This window comes from Scyliorhinus canicula, chromosome 4, assembly GCF_902713615.1.
Source record: "Scyliorhinus canicula chromosome 4, sScyCan1.1, whole genome shotgun sequence".
Lineage (NCBI taxonomy): Eukaryota > Metazoa > Chordata > Chondrichthyes > Carcharhiniformes > Scyliorhinidae > Scyliorhinus > Scyliorhinus canicula.
The window spans coordinates 102010196-102025165 of NC_052149.1; the positions used below are offsets into that span (position 1 = coordinate 102010196).

General features: G+C 42.3%; 1 protein-coding gene across 1 annotated transcript in view; it reads right to left on the minus strand.

Annotated features, from left to right (window-relative positions):
- Nucleotides 1–1380: 1380 nt before the first annotated feature.
- The window catches only part of LOC119964862 (regulator of G-protein signaling 5-like), a 43931-nt gene continuing 30341 nt past the window's right edge, over nt 1381–14970 (minus strand). The window contains exons 3-5 of the mRNA XM_038794930.1: nt 11083–11144; nt 7258–7424; nt 1381–5380 (exon numbers count right to left, since the gene is read on the minus strand). Coding sequence (XP_038650858.1) covers nt 5219–5380; nt 7258–7424; nt 11083–11144 — 391 coding nt within the window. The 3' untranslated portion in view covers nt 1381–5218. The remainder of the gene's footprint in view (nt 5381–7257; nt 7425–11082; nt 11145–14970) is intronic.

Genomic DNA, 14970 nt, shown 5'->3' on the forward strand with positions numbered 1-14970 from the left:
GTTTTTTACAAAGTCAAAGTCCAAGGAAAGGCTGTGAAGAAACACCTGAATCATCTGAAAAGCAAGGAACCCACTCGAGTGGAGACAATTTCAGCAGAGGCAATATCGTTGATCCCCACTGCGACTACCTCCGGCAAGGGGACATAGCCTGTGGGGGACCTGAGAGCCGTTTCCCCCAACGATGAAGATTCGGAGTCCGAAACCGGGACTGAGGAGATTGATCCCCCACTGGATGTCAGCACCGAAGACAAGCCTCCTTCTGTGGCCCTTCAGGGCTCAACAAGGAAACAACAATCCCCAGTCCTCTTCAATTCCCCCAATCCGCCACCGACTCAAGGCCATGTACCAAAAAACAAAAGAGGCCTCATCAATGCGGGAGTGAGGGGGATGATTCGTACTCGAGGGGGGAGGGTTGTGATAGCCCTCAAGAGAACCATGGGGAAATCACTGATTGATCTCCCTGTGATCTTGGTAGAATATGAGTTCTTGTTGTGAGCAGGTAAAGGCCCACCCAGCTGGGGCTTGTTAGCAGGTCCTTTAAATGTACCTCCCAGACCCGGACCGACAGTTCTCGATAGTCCTGAGCTGGGACGTTTGTTTTGTGTGCCGCTGCCGCAGCTTTCTTTTCAGTTTAAAATAAACCAGTTAAGCCTTTTACTCCGCACCTCATGAACCTATTACACCACCTTCACCCCAACCCATTAAACTGGCTCTGAGGTAAAATTGGGCCTACGCTTTTTAATTTCCTGATGACCAGTACTCTTTTTGTTACCTGTCTCCTCCATTTTAGAGAGCAACAACTTTTTCAGGGTACTGACAGCCATCCTTTGCCTTACTCAAGTAATTTTACTTTAATGTGTGAGCTCTCCAACCGTTTTGACCATCACACCCATCCCATCGACCTTTGAACTTTCTGGCATAAGACAATGGATTGTGATCAGCAGTAGGAATCACAGCTGACTTCTTTCCCTCTGTCACCCATCATAGTCCATGTTTCCAGTCTAACTACAGCCTCAACATTGGCTTATATATGAGCAATGATCTAATTCAACACAGAACAAGAATCTCCCTGGTCTGTTCATTGGATTTAATTTGAATGAGTGATTTAAAAGATTGTTGATAGGATAATTTAGCATTAAACCAAGTGATTGTTGCAACCTCATCAGCTTTCACTCCCACAGCATGAATAACTTGGCTTTCATTGTGATGTGAATACTGACAATATTTTCACTGTGGTTGACCAAGAAAACCACTCATTGTGATGTTCACCACAGATTCATGAAGAATATGCATTTGTTTCGTAACACTTTAAACCCAGCTTGGAGCTGTTTCTGAGAAAATCCATTAAGTTAAGCAGAAAGAAATAGTCGGACTTTAGTATAGAGATACATGTTTACTTCATTAGGTTCCTAACTCTTTCAAGATATGACAGTACACACGAAAAGGCTACTGCAGTTGTTTACCAGCTTTAACAGTACTTTAATGCTCAGATAACATGAAAGGGATAAGCGTAACACCGATGTTAATTCAAATGTTTCAGTTAAGGAACTGAACTCCCAAATGAACACTTCATAAAATTAACATGAAGGTGCTGATTGGTGGTTAAATGTTTGCTTCCGAGTTGGATTAAGATAAAAGTGAAGCATTATTTTTATTGCTACAGTTCATGTGTATATAATGACCATTAAATGAACAGAGCTAAATTCATTGCTATGATGATATAATGCCTGGAATGTTACGTTTGCATTAGGAGGTTGTGTTTTCCTTTCCTTTATGAATTAAACACTGGGGGCGGGATTCTCCATCCTGCTGCACCCGTTTTCTGGTGCGGCACACCCCGCCGGAAGCGGGTTTCTCCGTCCCGGCAGCCGGCCAATGGGAATTCCCAATGTGGGCACCCCCACGCCGTCGGAACATTCACGGGCGTGAGTGCATTGCCGGTGAAACAGAAGATCCCGCCCTCGGAGAATCCAATCCTGGGTCTCCATGATCAAAGACTGGGATGGTTTCTTGTTCAATGAGTTACCCATTTTAAAGATTCTTCTATTCTACGTGGAAGAAAACCACGATCGGGGATAAAACAGAGGACTGCTTCAATTTGGCATCAATTACATCTGTACAGTACTTTAACCTGCTCCCCTTCAGCAAACTATTCATGGCATTATATAATCAATAGAGGCTGTCAGACCATGAGGAGTTCAACCTGTTGGAAATAATACATGTTGTATGCAAAGCAGAATAATAATGAAGTTCACTTTTAATAATGAATAGTACTTAGAATTTCAGTATTTGCTTCATTTGGGCATTAAATTGAAACAGAACTTTAGTAGTAGCTTGATTTTACAGTTCAATCCTATGCCTCCCAATACGATAGTTTTATGATTTTTGGATTCGGAAATGATTAAACCACTCATTTAGCATGGCATTACTGTCTTGCATTTAAGTGATGGTGTTCAAATTAATGTGAGGGCCCAGCATAAATCGATTCTCACCATTAAGTGCCAAGTTCAGCAGACAGCAATCAAATCAATTAGCAGTCAAAGTAAATTTCGACAAGTGGCATCCGTATCGAGTTAGCGCATTCTTATTTTATCACTGGCAAGAAAACTGGAGGCAGTAAAGCTAGCTAATTGTGTTCCATTAGTTAGAGCTGGTCATGAACTATTGACCAGGTAGTCTGTGTGTTGTTTTTAATACCCAAAACACTCCCACTTTGTGCAGAAATGAATTTGTTCGTTCCTAGGCAGATAGGATCGTATTTTGTACGAGTGTCAAACCTCTAACTTGGCATCATTCAGTCACTGCTCCTTCATTGGACCTGCTCTGTTCAACCTTGGTAGTGTCCTGCACTATGGGCTTTGACCCGCACCTAGGTTTCTCACTGACCTCTTACTATAACAACAGAATTAATGAAGCATTTACTGAAACTCTCCATGTGGAATTGTCTTTCAAGGTAAGATTATGCACACTGGAATATTAACAAACATGCATTACACAAATTTTATTTAATAATGATCATGCACTGGCTACAATTTGCAATACAGGAATCAAAACGTAAGCATTTATTCTAAATGCTTTCGTTAATATTGTCAATACAGTTTATCAGGTGGGCAAGGAATATAATGCAGACAAATCATTTCATTAATTGTTGGTGTAAACTATCTTTCCAGGATTTTATTTTACGTTTTGTGTTTTTGTGTTTATAGTTTATTTTTGATGCAACATTATACCATATGTTTTCATGAGGAGAGTAAAAAACCTAACTAATACAAGGGTGAGCCTACGTTAAGTTCCAGGAAAGCAAATGTAAATCATTGTTATGAAATTATGCAGTTCTGTATTAAAATCAACCTGATTGTGCTACTCCTTAACATGGAAGTACAGTCCCTCCTAAATTCAATCTAGTTAGTCAGATGATTGATGTACAAAATTAAATAATTCCATCAGACCGTTCATGGTATGTGCTCCCATGTTAAGCTGTTACAGAGTATGAGATCAAAAGGTGATTGGAAGGATCGGACGACATTAATATCTGATTATTTGACTTCCTTCAGGCATTTCCTTTCTTAAAGTGCTCCACTTATTCCGGCCACTTTACAGTACGTGTGAAGTTGGCAAGGGTTACTTTCTACGGCCGCTTCACCTCCATCCTCTCTTGTTTTCCTTCAAGTCATCCAACACATTCCAGCCATTCCGTGACAGAGTTGGTTCAATCTTAGCATCGTTAGGAGATTGCCCATCATAAAAGGAGAATTATAATATTTCCAGGCGGAAATGTGCACATAGTATTGAGACTATTCTATTTCATGTTTATTGGCTGAAGATGTCCATAAGTGACAAGAATAATTTGCTCATATGAATTTAAATGATATTTGAGAACTTTATAAACATATGACATAAAATGTATATGGACCTGTTAGTAAAGATTTTACTTGGACATATTTGTATAGGTTGTGTATGAGTATGTGTTAGTTTAGATGGTATATGGAGATACAGCAGTGTAGTAACCATGAATCCTTACACTTCTTGGTTTATTTAGTTACTTTTTTGAGTGTAAAGTGCTTATTAGGGCTTGTGTTTCTATTGAACTAATTGGCTGTAATGGTCAACATTTAGGTGGATCGTCTATGTTGAGCTCCAATCTCCTTCTCTTTCACTTTGTCTTCAACAAAATCTAATTGAAGTATCATGGTTCAAAATCCATTATGGGAAACCCACAACCCCAGGCTGCCTCTGCCAGTGAAGCATCTGTGATACATTGCTCTGTTGCCAATGAAGTATTGTAGATCACTGAGGAATTTTGCACGTTCCGACTGATATGTACTGGAATTTACTTTTCAGATGAAATAGGGGGATATGTTTTATGTGATCGGATGAATGATTGTATGAACTTGTGTATAAGCTTCATACAAGTGTTCAATACAGTCTACAGGTGGAATAGCCACACCACACCTTAGTAAAGGTGATGGTCTGGTGGTCAGTAAAAACTGCCAGGGTCGTCGTTTACAAAGGCTTGTGTCTCCGTGAACTATACAAGAATAAGGGCTGCATCAGCTGATGCTTACTCTGCATATTGTCAGTGCTTCTCTAGGTTAAAGGTTATCAGAACTCTTACAGTAGTTTAAGAGCATATTGTTACATTGTAATATAGTGTGATATACTTATAGTAGGCTTCATTGGTAAATATAGGAACCTTTTGATAACTCTAGTGAGATACCTTCCACAGTATTTGCTACACCAACTGCACATAGCTCTTGTTTTCTCAATATAGGAAGGATGAAAGGTGCTTGCTCACAGAAAAAGTAGTCTATTTTTATTTTCATTTGTTTCAAAAGGTTTTTCCAGATTCTTGTCGTGATGGTGGTAAGAATTCTAAAGGAATGATTTGAATTGCCCAAATATTTGTTTGAAGCCACATGGTTATTTATCAATGGATATAATTTCTTTGGAGAAATAAGGGAAAGAAACACACATAAAAGACAAGTACAACATTAAAAGTACACTTTGCCATAGATGGTGCATGTTTATTTCAGGGCTATGCAAAGACAAGTATTAGATTTAATTGATAGGTCAGCATAGTGCCCAAAGCTTTTAAGGACAAAAAAACACTTGGAATAATTGCTTTAGCTAACAGCAGTGAGAGAATATTCATTTAGCGTCTGTGTGGGGAGACGAACAGTCTCACTCCATCCAGCCTTTGCACAGCCCAGCTACATTGTTACTTTATCAACTCCAGATAGAGTTCAGATTTCAGAAACCTGCTGAATGAATCCTTCTCCATCAAATTGAGCACTCTCTTCTGCGCCAGTTCAAAGGTTGATGTTGAAGGTTCAGCAAGGCACTTCACCGTGACCTCTTTGGTGTAGTGGTCGACATTGATCTACAGAGCAGAAGGCAAAAGCTCAATATGTTGCCTCATTACATTGTAAAAACAGTCATTTTTAGAACTGTGTGAGTGTTTGGGTTCAAGTTAGATATTCACGTTTTAAAATCAAGTAAATTTGGATTTTCAAAATTGCTGGAAGCTGGATGCAATCTTTACACCTGGAATATTTCTGAAGACCATTATAGGTCTAGAAGAAAGTCCGGAAAAGGCGGGGGGGGGGGGGGGCACTTTATAGACAATGGCACCATTTTCATCGGATTGCTTCCCAGGAAAAGACGTATTTCGAATGTTTGGAAGACTACTTCACAATTGGAATATGCATTGACCCCTATTTTCCTCTGTGGCATTAATTAGTAATATTTTAAAAAGTGTTCTTGTCCTTTTGTTTGCAATGGCTTTTATGATCAGAACTTAAAGTGGACAACACCATAATACTTGGGCATGTAAATATACAATGGGCCCAATTTAACAAAAAACAAATCAGGGTCCATTCTGGGTGGGATTAGCATAGTCGTTCCCAGTGCTTGCAGCGCGAAGGACAACCCCGCTATTTAACAGGATGCTGTTGCTATTTCAGCCCGGCGGAGAACACCCTCCCTGAGCTCGCAGTCAGCATCATTTCTTGCACTGAGGAGCTGATCTCTCAACCTCCCGACCCAAATCCTGAACCACCACCCCCAACGTCTCAGCTCACCTATAAGGGGGTCCTTGGTATCCACGCACCCTACCTTACATTGGGAGGGCACCCCTGGGCCCAATCCCTGATGCAGGCAAAATGGCAGCCTGGCACCTTGCCAATGCCAATCTGGCATCCTAGCAGTGCCCCTGCCAGTATCACCTGGGCACCTTGGCTGTGCCAGTGTGTCACCTAGGTGGCACTTCCACGGTGCGAGTCTGTCAGTGCCAAGGTGCCTGGATGTTACCGGCAGTGCCAGGGTGCTACCCTGCCTGGAGACAGACCACTCAGGGGCTTCTGATCACCTGGGTGACCCCCACAAGCACTATTCTACCTTGTCCCCTTTTATGGGGGCCAGTACGGAACAGTGCCCGGCAGGGGTCTCCTCGGTGAGGCTAGTAGGTCCCAGTGGCCATTCAATCCGGTGTGGACATAGTTAAGTGAGTTTCTAAACTCACTTAACTATGTGGATCTGGACCCCGCTCATTCTGGGTGGGATCCAAATCACGACATCACGCATGATCCGGTTAGATCTCGCAACTATTGAGAATCCTGGGAAAGGTCTGGAATCGGAACGGGATGTGGCCATTAAATCATGCCCATTGTTTCAGCAAATGTTCCTTGCATGGTGCTATGAAACAAAGTGGCTGTCAATTAAGAGACTTGATACATTCCAGATGTTAAGATGTATATGCTATCTAATATCACCTTTGATTAAATCTCATCCTAAATTAATACATAACTCCATGTTGCTGAGAGGGCCTATAGTCTTCCAGGACCAAGAAAGAGTTCCATCAGCTGTATTTCTTCTGCCCTTTCTGTCAGTGTTTTAATAATCTCTTGTCATGTGTTATTGATTTTGATGTCATCTAATTTCAAGATCTTTCAACATTGATTTAGTTTTTTGTTAAATAGTTTTCTAATGAACTGCCTCAATCATTGCAACACTTGAAAAAAGGTTTGAACGTTCCGATTTCAAGACTGAAGCACAAAATTAAGAAATTATAATCCCAGCACTACTGTTGAGTTTTTCAATTAAGTTGATTTTCTTGGTGAGCATGGAGGAATGAAAAACCACAAATGATTGAATCAAGGGATATGGCAACAGAGTTCATTTCTTCAGTTAGAAAGGGTGTTATATCTCCCTGTCGAAAAAAAGCCAAATCTATATTGGCGCTTCTGATGATTGACCTACCTCTTTTGGAGCTTCTTTTTCCATGAAATCTTCATAGATCTTCTTTGCCTTGGAAACCATCTGAATAGGTGATTTGGTTGCTTTGAAATCCTCACAGGCCATCCAGAACTCAATGTTCTCCTCGCTGTGTTCTGATTGGAGGAAAGTTTTGAAGGCAACCTGGCCATCTGGAAACAAACCAGTGGAAAATAACATTCTAAGTTTATCATGTTTCACTGCAGCCATCAGATGGAATAGATTAAACAAGCATATTTCATGGTTTAATCACAAGCACTTTCATTCTTCTGACGATTAAATCTGGCTACGGTGCTTGATATTCTTGGCCACACGTGTTTGATACCATATATGAGAAAGTTTGATAACTGTTTTGATATGGACCATTGAGGCAAAATCTGTCCAGATGTCAGCAGAATGAAAAAACTCAAGAGACCACCCGCCAACCATCTCCCAAAGCGAGAAACTTTTGGGTTCAACTCTGCAGGTCAACTACAGGCAATCAACTGGTTCAGACCTCAATGTAATTTCTCCAACTTCAATACAAGAGGATCATCAGCATTAAGTGAAAGAAAGAACTGATGGTAAATTGCCCTTTACTTTCTACAGTCCTTAGAGAAGGGGCATCACAAAATTCCAGCACAATTGACATTTCATCAAATGCTAATGTTTGGATATGTCCGGCCTCAGTAAGCTTTTGAGAGACTGTGGCCTGAAAGCATACATTCAGAAAAAGAGGTCACAAATAACTACAGCAAAAATAGAATCATTTTGCTGGATGTTGTGAATTTCCACTGAACTCGTATAATAAGGGGCCTCACAGTAGCATGGTGGTTAGCATCAATGCTTCACAGCTCCAGGGTCCCAGGTTCGATTCCCGGCTGGGTCACTGTCTGTGTGGAGTCTGCACGTTCTCCCCGTGTGTGCGTGGGTTTCCTCTGGGTGCTCCGGTTTCCTCCCACAGTCCAAAGATGTGCGGGTTAGGTGGATTGGCCATGCTAAATTGCCCATAGTGTAAGGTTAATGGGGGGATTGTTGGGTTACGGGTATACGGGTTACGTGGGTTTAAGTAGGGTGATCATTGCTCGGCACAACATCGAGGGCCGAAGGGCCTGTTCTATGCTGTACTGTTCTATGTTCTATGTTCTAATAAATGAAGTAAAGTCACCATAGTCCCAGATGACCATAAGTTGCTTTCCTCTTTGAGGGGGGAGTGCTAACGGTGGTGATTTAACCTGAGGGTGACCACACTTCAGGCGAGGAGTAAGATTGAGAAGACTGAGCCTTTCTGAATAACCTCAGCTAATAGAAGAATTGGACCTGCACTGTTAGCGTGCTCTGAATCACGAACTAGCTGTCTAGCCAACTGAGCTAAACCAGCTCCTGCTCGTATAATATAAGAATGTTAAGTGAACAAAATCATAATAATGTCCAAATAGTATACCTGGAAATACATATGTTTAAGAAATATTTTGCTTTACAATGTCTGGAGCCGTGTCCGTTTCTTCTATCCAGATTCAGCTATTGCATAATTCCTAAACAGTGGTCATTCCTGATACTCGTAACATTAAATACAAGAATATTAAATTGTAGAGTATTTTAGGGTAAAAAATGTTAGTACTGTTAAATGGAATCCATGATACTTACATTTGTGCTTAGTCAGTAAGGAAAAATTGACGACAAAATCTGTCTTTGTGCAAAGTCCAACAGAACTCTCTGCATGTGACTTTTAGCTCTCCTAGTTAACTGTAGCCACATTTCCAGCAGTATACAGTTACTGAGTGGTAGGTTCAACAACAGAGAAACTGGATGATGAAAAGTTGAATGCTGGACCTTTTTTTAGCCTCTTGTAAATGTTAGGCAATTGTGACAAAGTGGAAAAAATAAGAAATCCAATCACTGGTAATGTGTTCTGATGGCTGTAGGTTTAAAGGGAAAATAAGCTTTCTTTAAGCTAAGAGACAAACTGGGCAAAATTCTCCATTCGGGAGATTAGGGGCGTGATTTAATGGGAATGAAGCAGAGTACCATTTTGGGCACATTTAGCAGGAGGTTTTCTTGAGCTTGCAGCATCAAGAACCATCCCATTATTAAACGCAACTCAGCGAGGATAACCCCACACCCCACCCCCCTCCACCCACCCTCCCCACCGCACCCCACCTCATAAGGCCCGATCCCTTGCATGGGCAATGCTACCTGTACACTTCCAGCCTTGTACTGCCAGGGTGTGGTATTACCAAAGTACTTGGCTGGAAGTGCCATGGTATTTGTGTGGCATTGGGAATGCCAGGGTGCCACGCTGTCCAGAGCCCAAACAACCGGGGCTCAGCACTCCATGTATTACAAACTCACTGCAGCCTCCAAGATGGCTTAGGGAAGACTCCCCCACTGAGGCGGGTGTCCGAAGTGGACCCACAACTCCATGCCAGTGAGGAGCGGAGAGACAATCTCTTTCTCAGCCTGGACTGCAAATTCAGGCCTGCCCTCCTGAACACTGCCTGGGAGGTGGTGGCAGAGGCAGTCAACACTGCCAATCTCACCAGGGGAAACCGCTGGTGATCCAGAAGGATGGAGGTTACTGGTGAAGCCTCAGCCCCTAGAGGGGAAGAGAACCTGGGAGGGGTCGAAAGGCTGCAGTGCAGGTATCCTCTGGTTGAGATGAGCTCTGAGGAGTGCCAACACCCGGTGGGCTTCTGATTGATTTTGGCCCTTAATGATACAGCTGGGATATGAGGGTGTCCAGAGGAGCAGCCTGGGTGGGCTCTCAGGTGACCAGAGGCCTTTTGAACAGTTAAAGGACACAGGCAGCACTTAGCCGTGTGAGCAGCCAGGAGACTATAAGCAGCACCAACGTGGTGCATTCAAAAGACAAACTGCAGCAATAGTGGTTTGGGGCAGGCCATCCTGATCCCGAGGGGGACACCCCGGGTGAACGGAGTTGGAACCAAGTCACCATCTGCTACTGCCCTTGGTCAGGCAACCATCCCCCAGCAGTGTTTTTTAAGCCTCCTACCCGCCCTGCTCATCCATGGCGCCCAGTCCACGTTTGTAAATACTTGTAGTAATTTGCGCCTGCGAGACTTCCGACTGAGAGGAGTGGAGCATCGTGGAAGGGCGGAGCATACTGGGTCCAACCTGTGACTCACATTTAAATACATGGAAATGCCGGTTTTGCATGCCGCCGCTGGGCGCAAACCTCATTATCACCACCAGTGAGGGACCAGAGCATGGCACCCAAATCGGCGCCGGACCTCGATTTTGCCGTCCGGATCGCGCCGTTGGAGCCAAAGGGAATCACACTAATTTTCTCGTTGAAATGACACTTTGCAATTTTTGGGGAAAATTCCACCCCTTATCTGGATTGAAAAGCACTTGTCATTTACATGCTCATTTCACAAGTATATTAACATCTTCTTGCAATTCAGTGTCATCCGCAAATCCAAAAAGACAACAATGCTCCTTTATAACTCTGCCCCCACATCCCCATTGTTGTTGTTACATGATGCCACTATATTAACTCTTTTTAAAAATTTGGAGTACCCAATTATTTTTTTTTCCAATTATGGGGCAATTTAGCGTGTCCAATCCGCCTAACCAGCACATCTTTGGGTTGTGGGGGTGAAACCCACGCAGACATGGGGAGAATTGCAAACTGCACACAGACAGTGGCCCAGGGCCGGGTCCTCAGCACCATAGTCCCAAGTGCTAACCACTGCGCCAACGTGCTGCCCTTCCACTGTACTAACTTATCCACTTCTGAAATAATACTAAAATGACTGAAATATTTTGGGTTGTTAAAACCAGAATCAGAATGACGATTAGGCCTCTTACAGTTGTTCATCAGAAGCTTCTCCAGAGATTCGCGCCACTTCATCGCCTCTATTTGGGAAGGCCTGCAAAAGAAACAACAGATTATTTTTAAAAAGTAGGTTCTTCAGTGTTCAATCCAGTATCAACCACATTCAATGAATGAACAGTGTGACTGAGTACATTTAGACAATTACACAATTTGGGGTTCATTGGGTTTCAGGAAGACTGCCAGGAGGTGAACTTTATTCTCATATCTTCATGCTCCATTCTAGAATTGTGGGGGAGTATCTTTGTAGCTTCCGTCCAATAGTACTTTCAACATTGAAAAGAGTCGCAAAGTGATTCACAGAAAAATAATGAACAAAATCATTGCTGAGCCAAAATACTCAAAGGGCACTTTGGGCTTTACATATTGCAGCAGATGTTGATGAAGTTGCTTTTCTTGGCTTCTCTGAGCACCATATGACAGGTCTTAATTGTATTATTGTGCCCACAAAGTGAATTTTTATTCAAATGTTTCACATGCAGAGGGTGCCAAGTCAGTTTGTTTTCATTTTCACATTTTGCGAATCACGTTTAAACATCAAAAGCTTGTAAACCTTCCACACAGCAATATTGGACATGGCAACATCTTATGAAACGATAATGTTCTTTTGAATGAGGCTATTTTCATATATATCAACATATTAATGTTTCCAAAATTCTAGCTGTGTTATAAATTCACAGTAAATGTAATGTTTCTGGGTCTGGAGTTCTGCAGCTGGAAGCTAAAGATTGGCTTTTACTGCAGTTTGTTTAATTATTGAGTTGGTAATTCAATCTCAACTAAAGAGAAAGCCATATCTTGCACACAGGCCATTTGATCCCGAAAGCATGTTTTGTGACACTGGAGTTTGTAGTTGAGTGAAGATGAGTTTATGTGTTCAATATGAACCTTTTCCCTGTTTAGATACAGTGTTTCACAGTTGTAGATGCCAGATAGCTTCTATTAACGCATGACTATGGCAGGTGATAGCAAATGCATCCTTAATACAAAACCTACCCATTGGCAGGTTCCCAGCACCTCCTATTTTTCTGCCATTTATCTTACCGTGACACTAATGTTACCACCACTGAGATTAGCGGAATGGCGTTCACGGCCTGATGAATAGTTTGGCCTAGAGGCAGCACTCCTTGCTTTGGGCTGAGAAAATAGGCTGGTTTTAACCCAAAGTCAAAATCTGAGCACAATTCTTGGCTGTAAGTGCTGAGGAACGGCAGCATTGTTGGGGGTGCTGTAGTTTAGATCAGACATGGATCAGTTGCCTTGGCCAATGGTGAATATATAAACAGTTTGCATGATTGATTTGAAAAGGAACAGTGGGTTCCTGGCCAATGTATTTCCCTCAACATCACTAAAAATATACTAATCAGCGAGCCATTTGAGCTCCAATACATCTTGTATTGCACGCAATGTCGCAATACAATTTAACACTCGGATTTTGCATCCCAATGTTATCAATTGTTACAGATGGAAATTTGTTTTAAGAAAAACACATTGAATTCGGCCTTCTTTCCCCAAGCATTTAACACCCCCAGAAGGAAAACAATCTAACAGACAGTCACAAAACATTTTTATTTACATGGAATCTGTCAGCGGATAGCTGTGAGCACCAACTCAGGATCACTGAGTGGCTTCTTATGCTTGGAGTGGGATTGATTTTTTAACTATTAATAACAGATCAGAATGGCAAGTAAGTACAAGGTGGTTTGAAACAATCTTTCCTTCCTGCTCGCAGCGTTGTTTGGAAATGTGTTTTACCTGGCATCCATTTTGAATGAAGTACTACGCCACTCCGTACAAAGCAGCTCGTGTGGCATTCTGGTTAATTTACCAGGATATTGCTGCCCAATTAATACAAAACACAACCAATCACTTCAAGTTCGGAGAGGTTTCCAAAATAAACACGGCTCCCAATGCACATTTTAGCCCTCAAGCACACAATCTCTCTCAACCCTGGTGTTGATTTTTGGATCATTCATCAGGACCATCCTTTAGCCAAGCAATTCTCAGTAGCCCAAAGGTCCCTGCGACAGGCCAGTGAGCAATGCCTGTTATTAGCGAGCATTGCTTTTGTCTGTTAACCTTGACAATGTTTTGTGCTGCAAGTTGGTGGCGCCACATCCTGTACAGGAAATCAGGGATCGGAGTGGTTAGGGCAGGGGTGGGCAAACTTTTCCGTGCAAGGGCCACATTCAGAAATTCACAATTTTAAAGGGCCGCATAGTATATTAAGTAAAATAATTACTTCACCCGGTTATGATTCTGGGCGCCTCATATAGAACATAGAACATAGAACAGTACAGCACAGAACAGGCCCTTCGGCCCTCGATGTTGTGCCGAGCAATGATCACCCTACTCAAGTAAACGTATCCACCCTATACCAGTAAGTAACCCAACAGCTCCCCCCCCCCCCCCTAACCTTAAAATAAAAAATTTTTTTTTAATTTAAAAAAAAAAAATTTTTTTTAATGACTTGGTGGGCCACATAAAGACCTTTGGCGGGCCGCATGCGGCCCGCGGGCCATAGTTTGCCCACCCCTGGGTTAGGGCAAATAATTGTGGAGCTCCTAAACAGGCCATATTGAAGAATCATGAAATTGACAGCATGAGGGGTGAGAAGACAATGTAAATTAGAAACTGAAATGGTATGTTGGTCTTCAAGGCTGGAGGATTTAAGTACGGGGCTTGAATGTCTTACTGCAGCTGTACAGAGCCTTAGTGAGACCACAACTGGAGTATTGTGTGCAGGCTCGGTCTCCTTACCTGAAAAAGGATATACTTTCTACAGAGGGAGTGCAGTGAAGGTTCACTACACTGATTCCTGGGATGGCAGGATTGTTGTATAAGGAGAGATTGTCTTTATTGGGTCTGCAATCACTGGAGTTTAGAACAATGAGAAGGTCCCTCATTGAAACATTTAAAATTGTGACAGGGATAGATAGACTGGATGCAGGGATGTGTTTCATCTAACTGGGGGTCTAAAACAAGGTGTTGTGGTCTCAGGATATGCTGTAAACCAATTTAGGGTTGAGATAGGAAGAAACATCTTCACTCAAATAGTGAACCTATGAAATTCACTACCACAGAAGGCTGTGGAAGCCAAATAACCAAATGTATTCAAGAAGGAAATAGATAGATTTCTAGAATCAAATCGAAAGGTGTCAAGGGGCATGGGAAGAGCACTGGAGATAATCAACCATGAAATGATTGAATTGCGCGCAGGGCAGGCTTGAAGGGCTGGCTGACCTATTCCTGCACCTATTTTCTATGTTTCTAGAATGAATGTCAAATTAAAGTGCAGGAATAAAGAGAAGGAAATAAATATTAGATGAAAACAATAGAAAAGAACACAAAGAAAAAGTGAATCTTCAACAATTAAAACCTAAAGGAACAATAGACTCAGAGGGGAGGCAGTGCCATAATGGTATCTTTGCTAGATTAGTAATCCAAGGATCCAGGGTAATGCTCGGGGATCTGGGTTTGGATTCCACCGTGGCAGATGGTGAAATTTGCATTCAATAAAAATCTAGAATTAAAAGTGTATTTAAGACCATGGAACAAAGATGTGCAGGTTAGGTGGATTGGCCATGATAAATTGCCCTTAGTGTCCAAAATTGCCCTTAGTGTTGGGTGGGTTACTGGGTTATGGGGTTATGGGGATAGGGTGGAGGTGTTGACCTTGGGTAGGGTGCTCTTTCCAAGAGCCGGTGCAGACTTGATGGGCCGAATGGCCTCCTTCTGCACTGTAAATTCTATGTAAATTGTCGATTGTAATAAAACCCAGGTTCACTAATTTGTCGTCCTTACCTCGTCTGGCTTCCATGTCCAGATCCATGGCAATGTAGATGTGTCTTAAATGCCCTCAG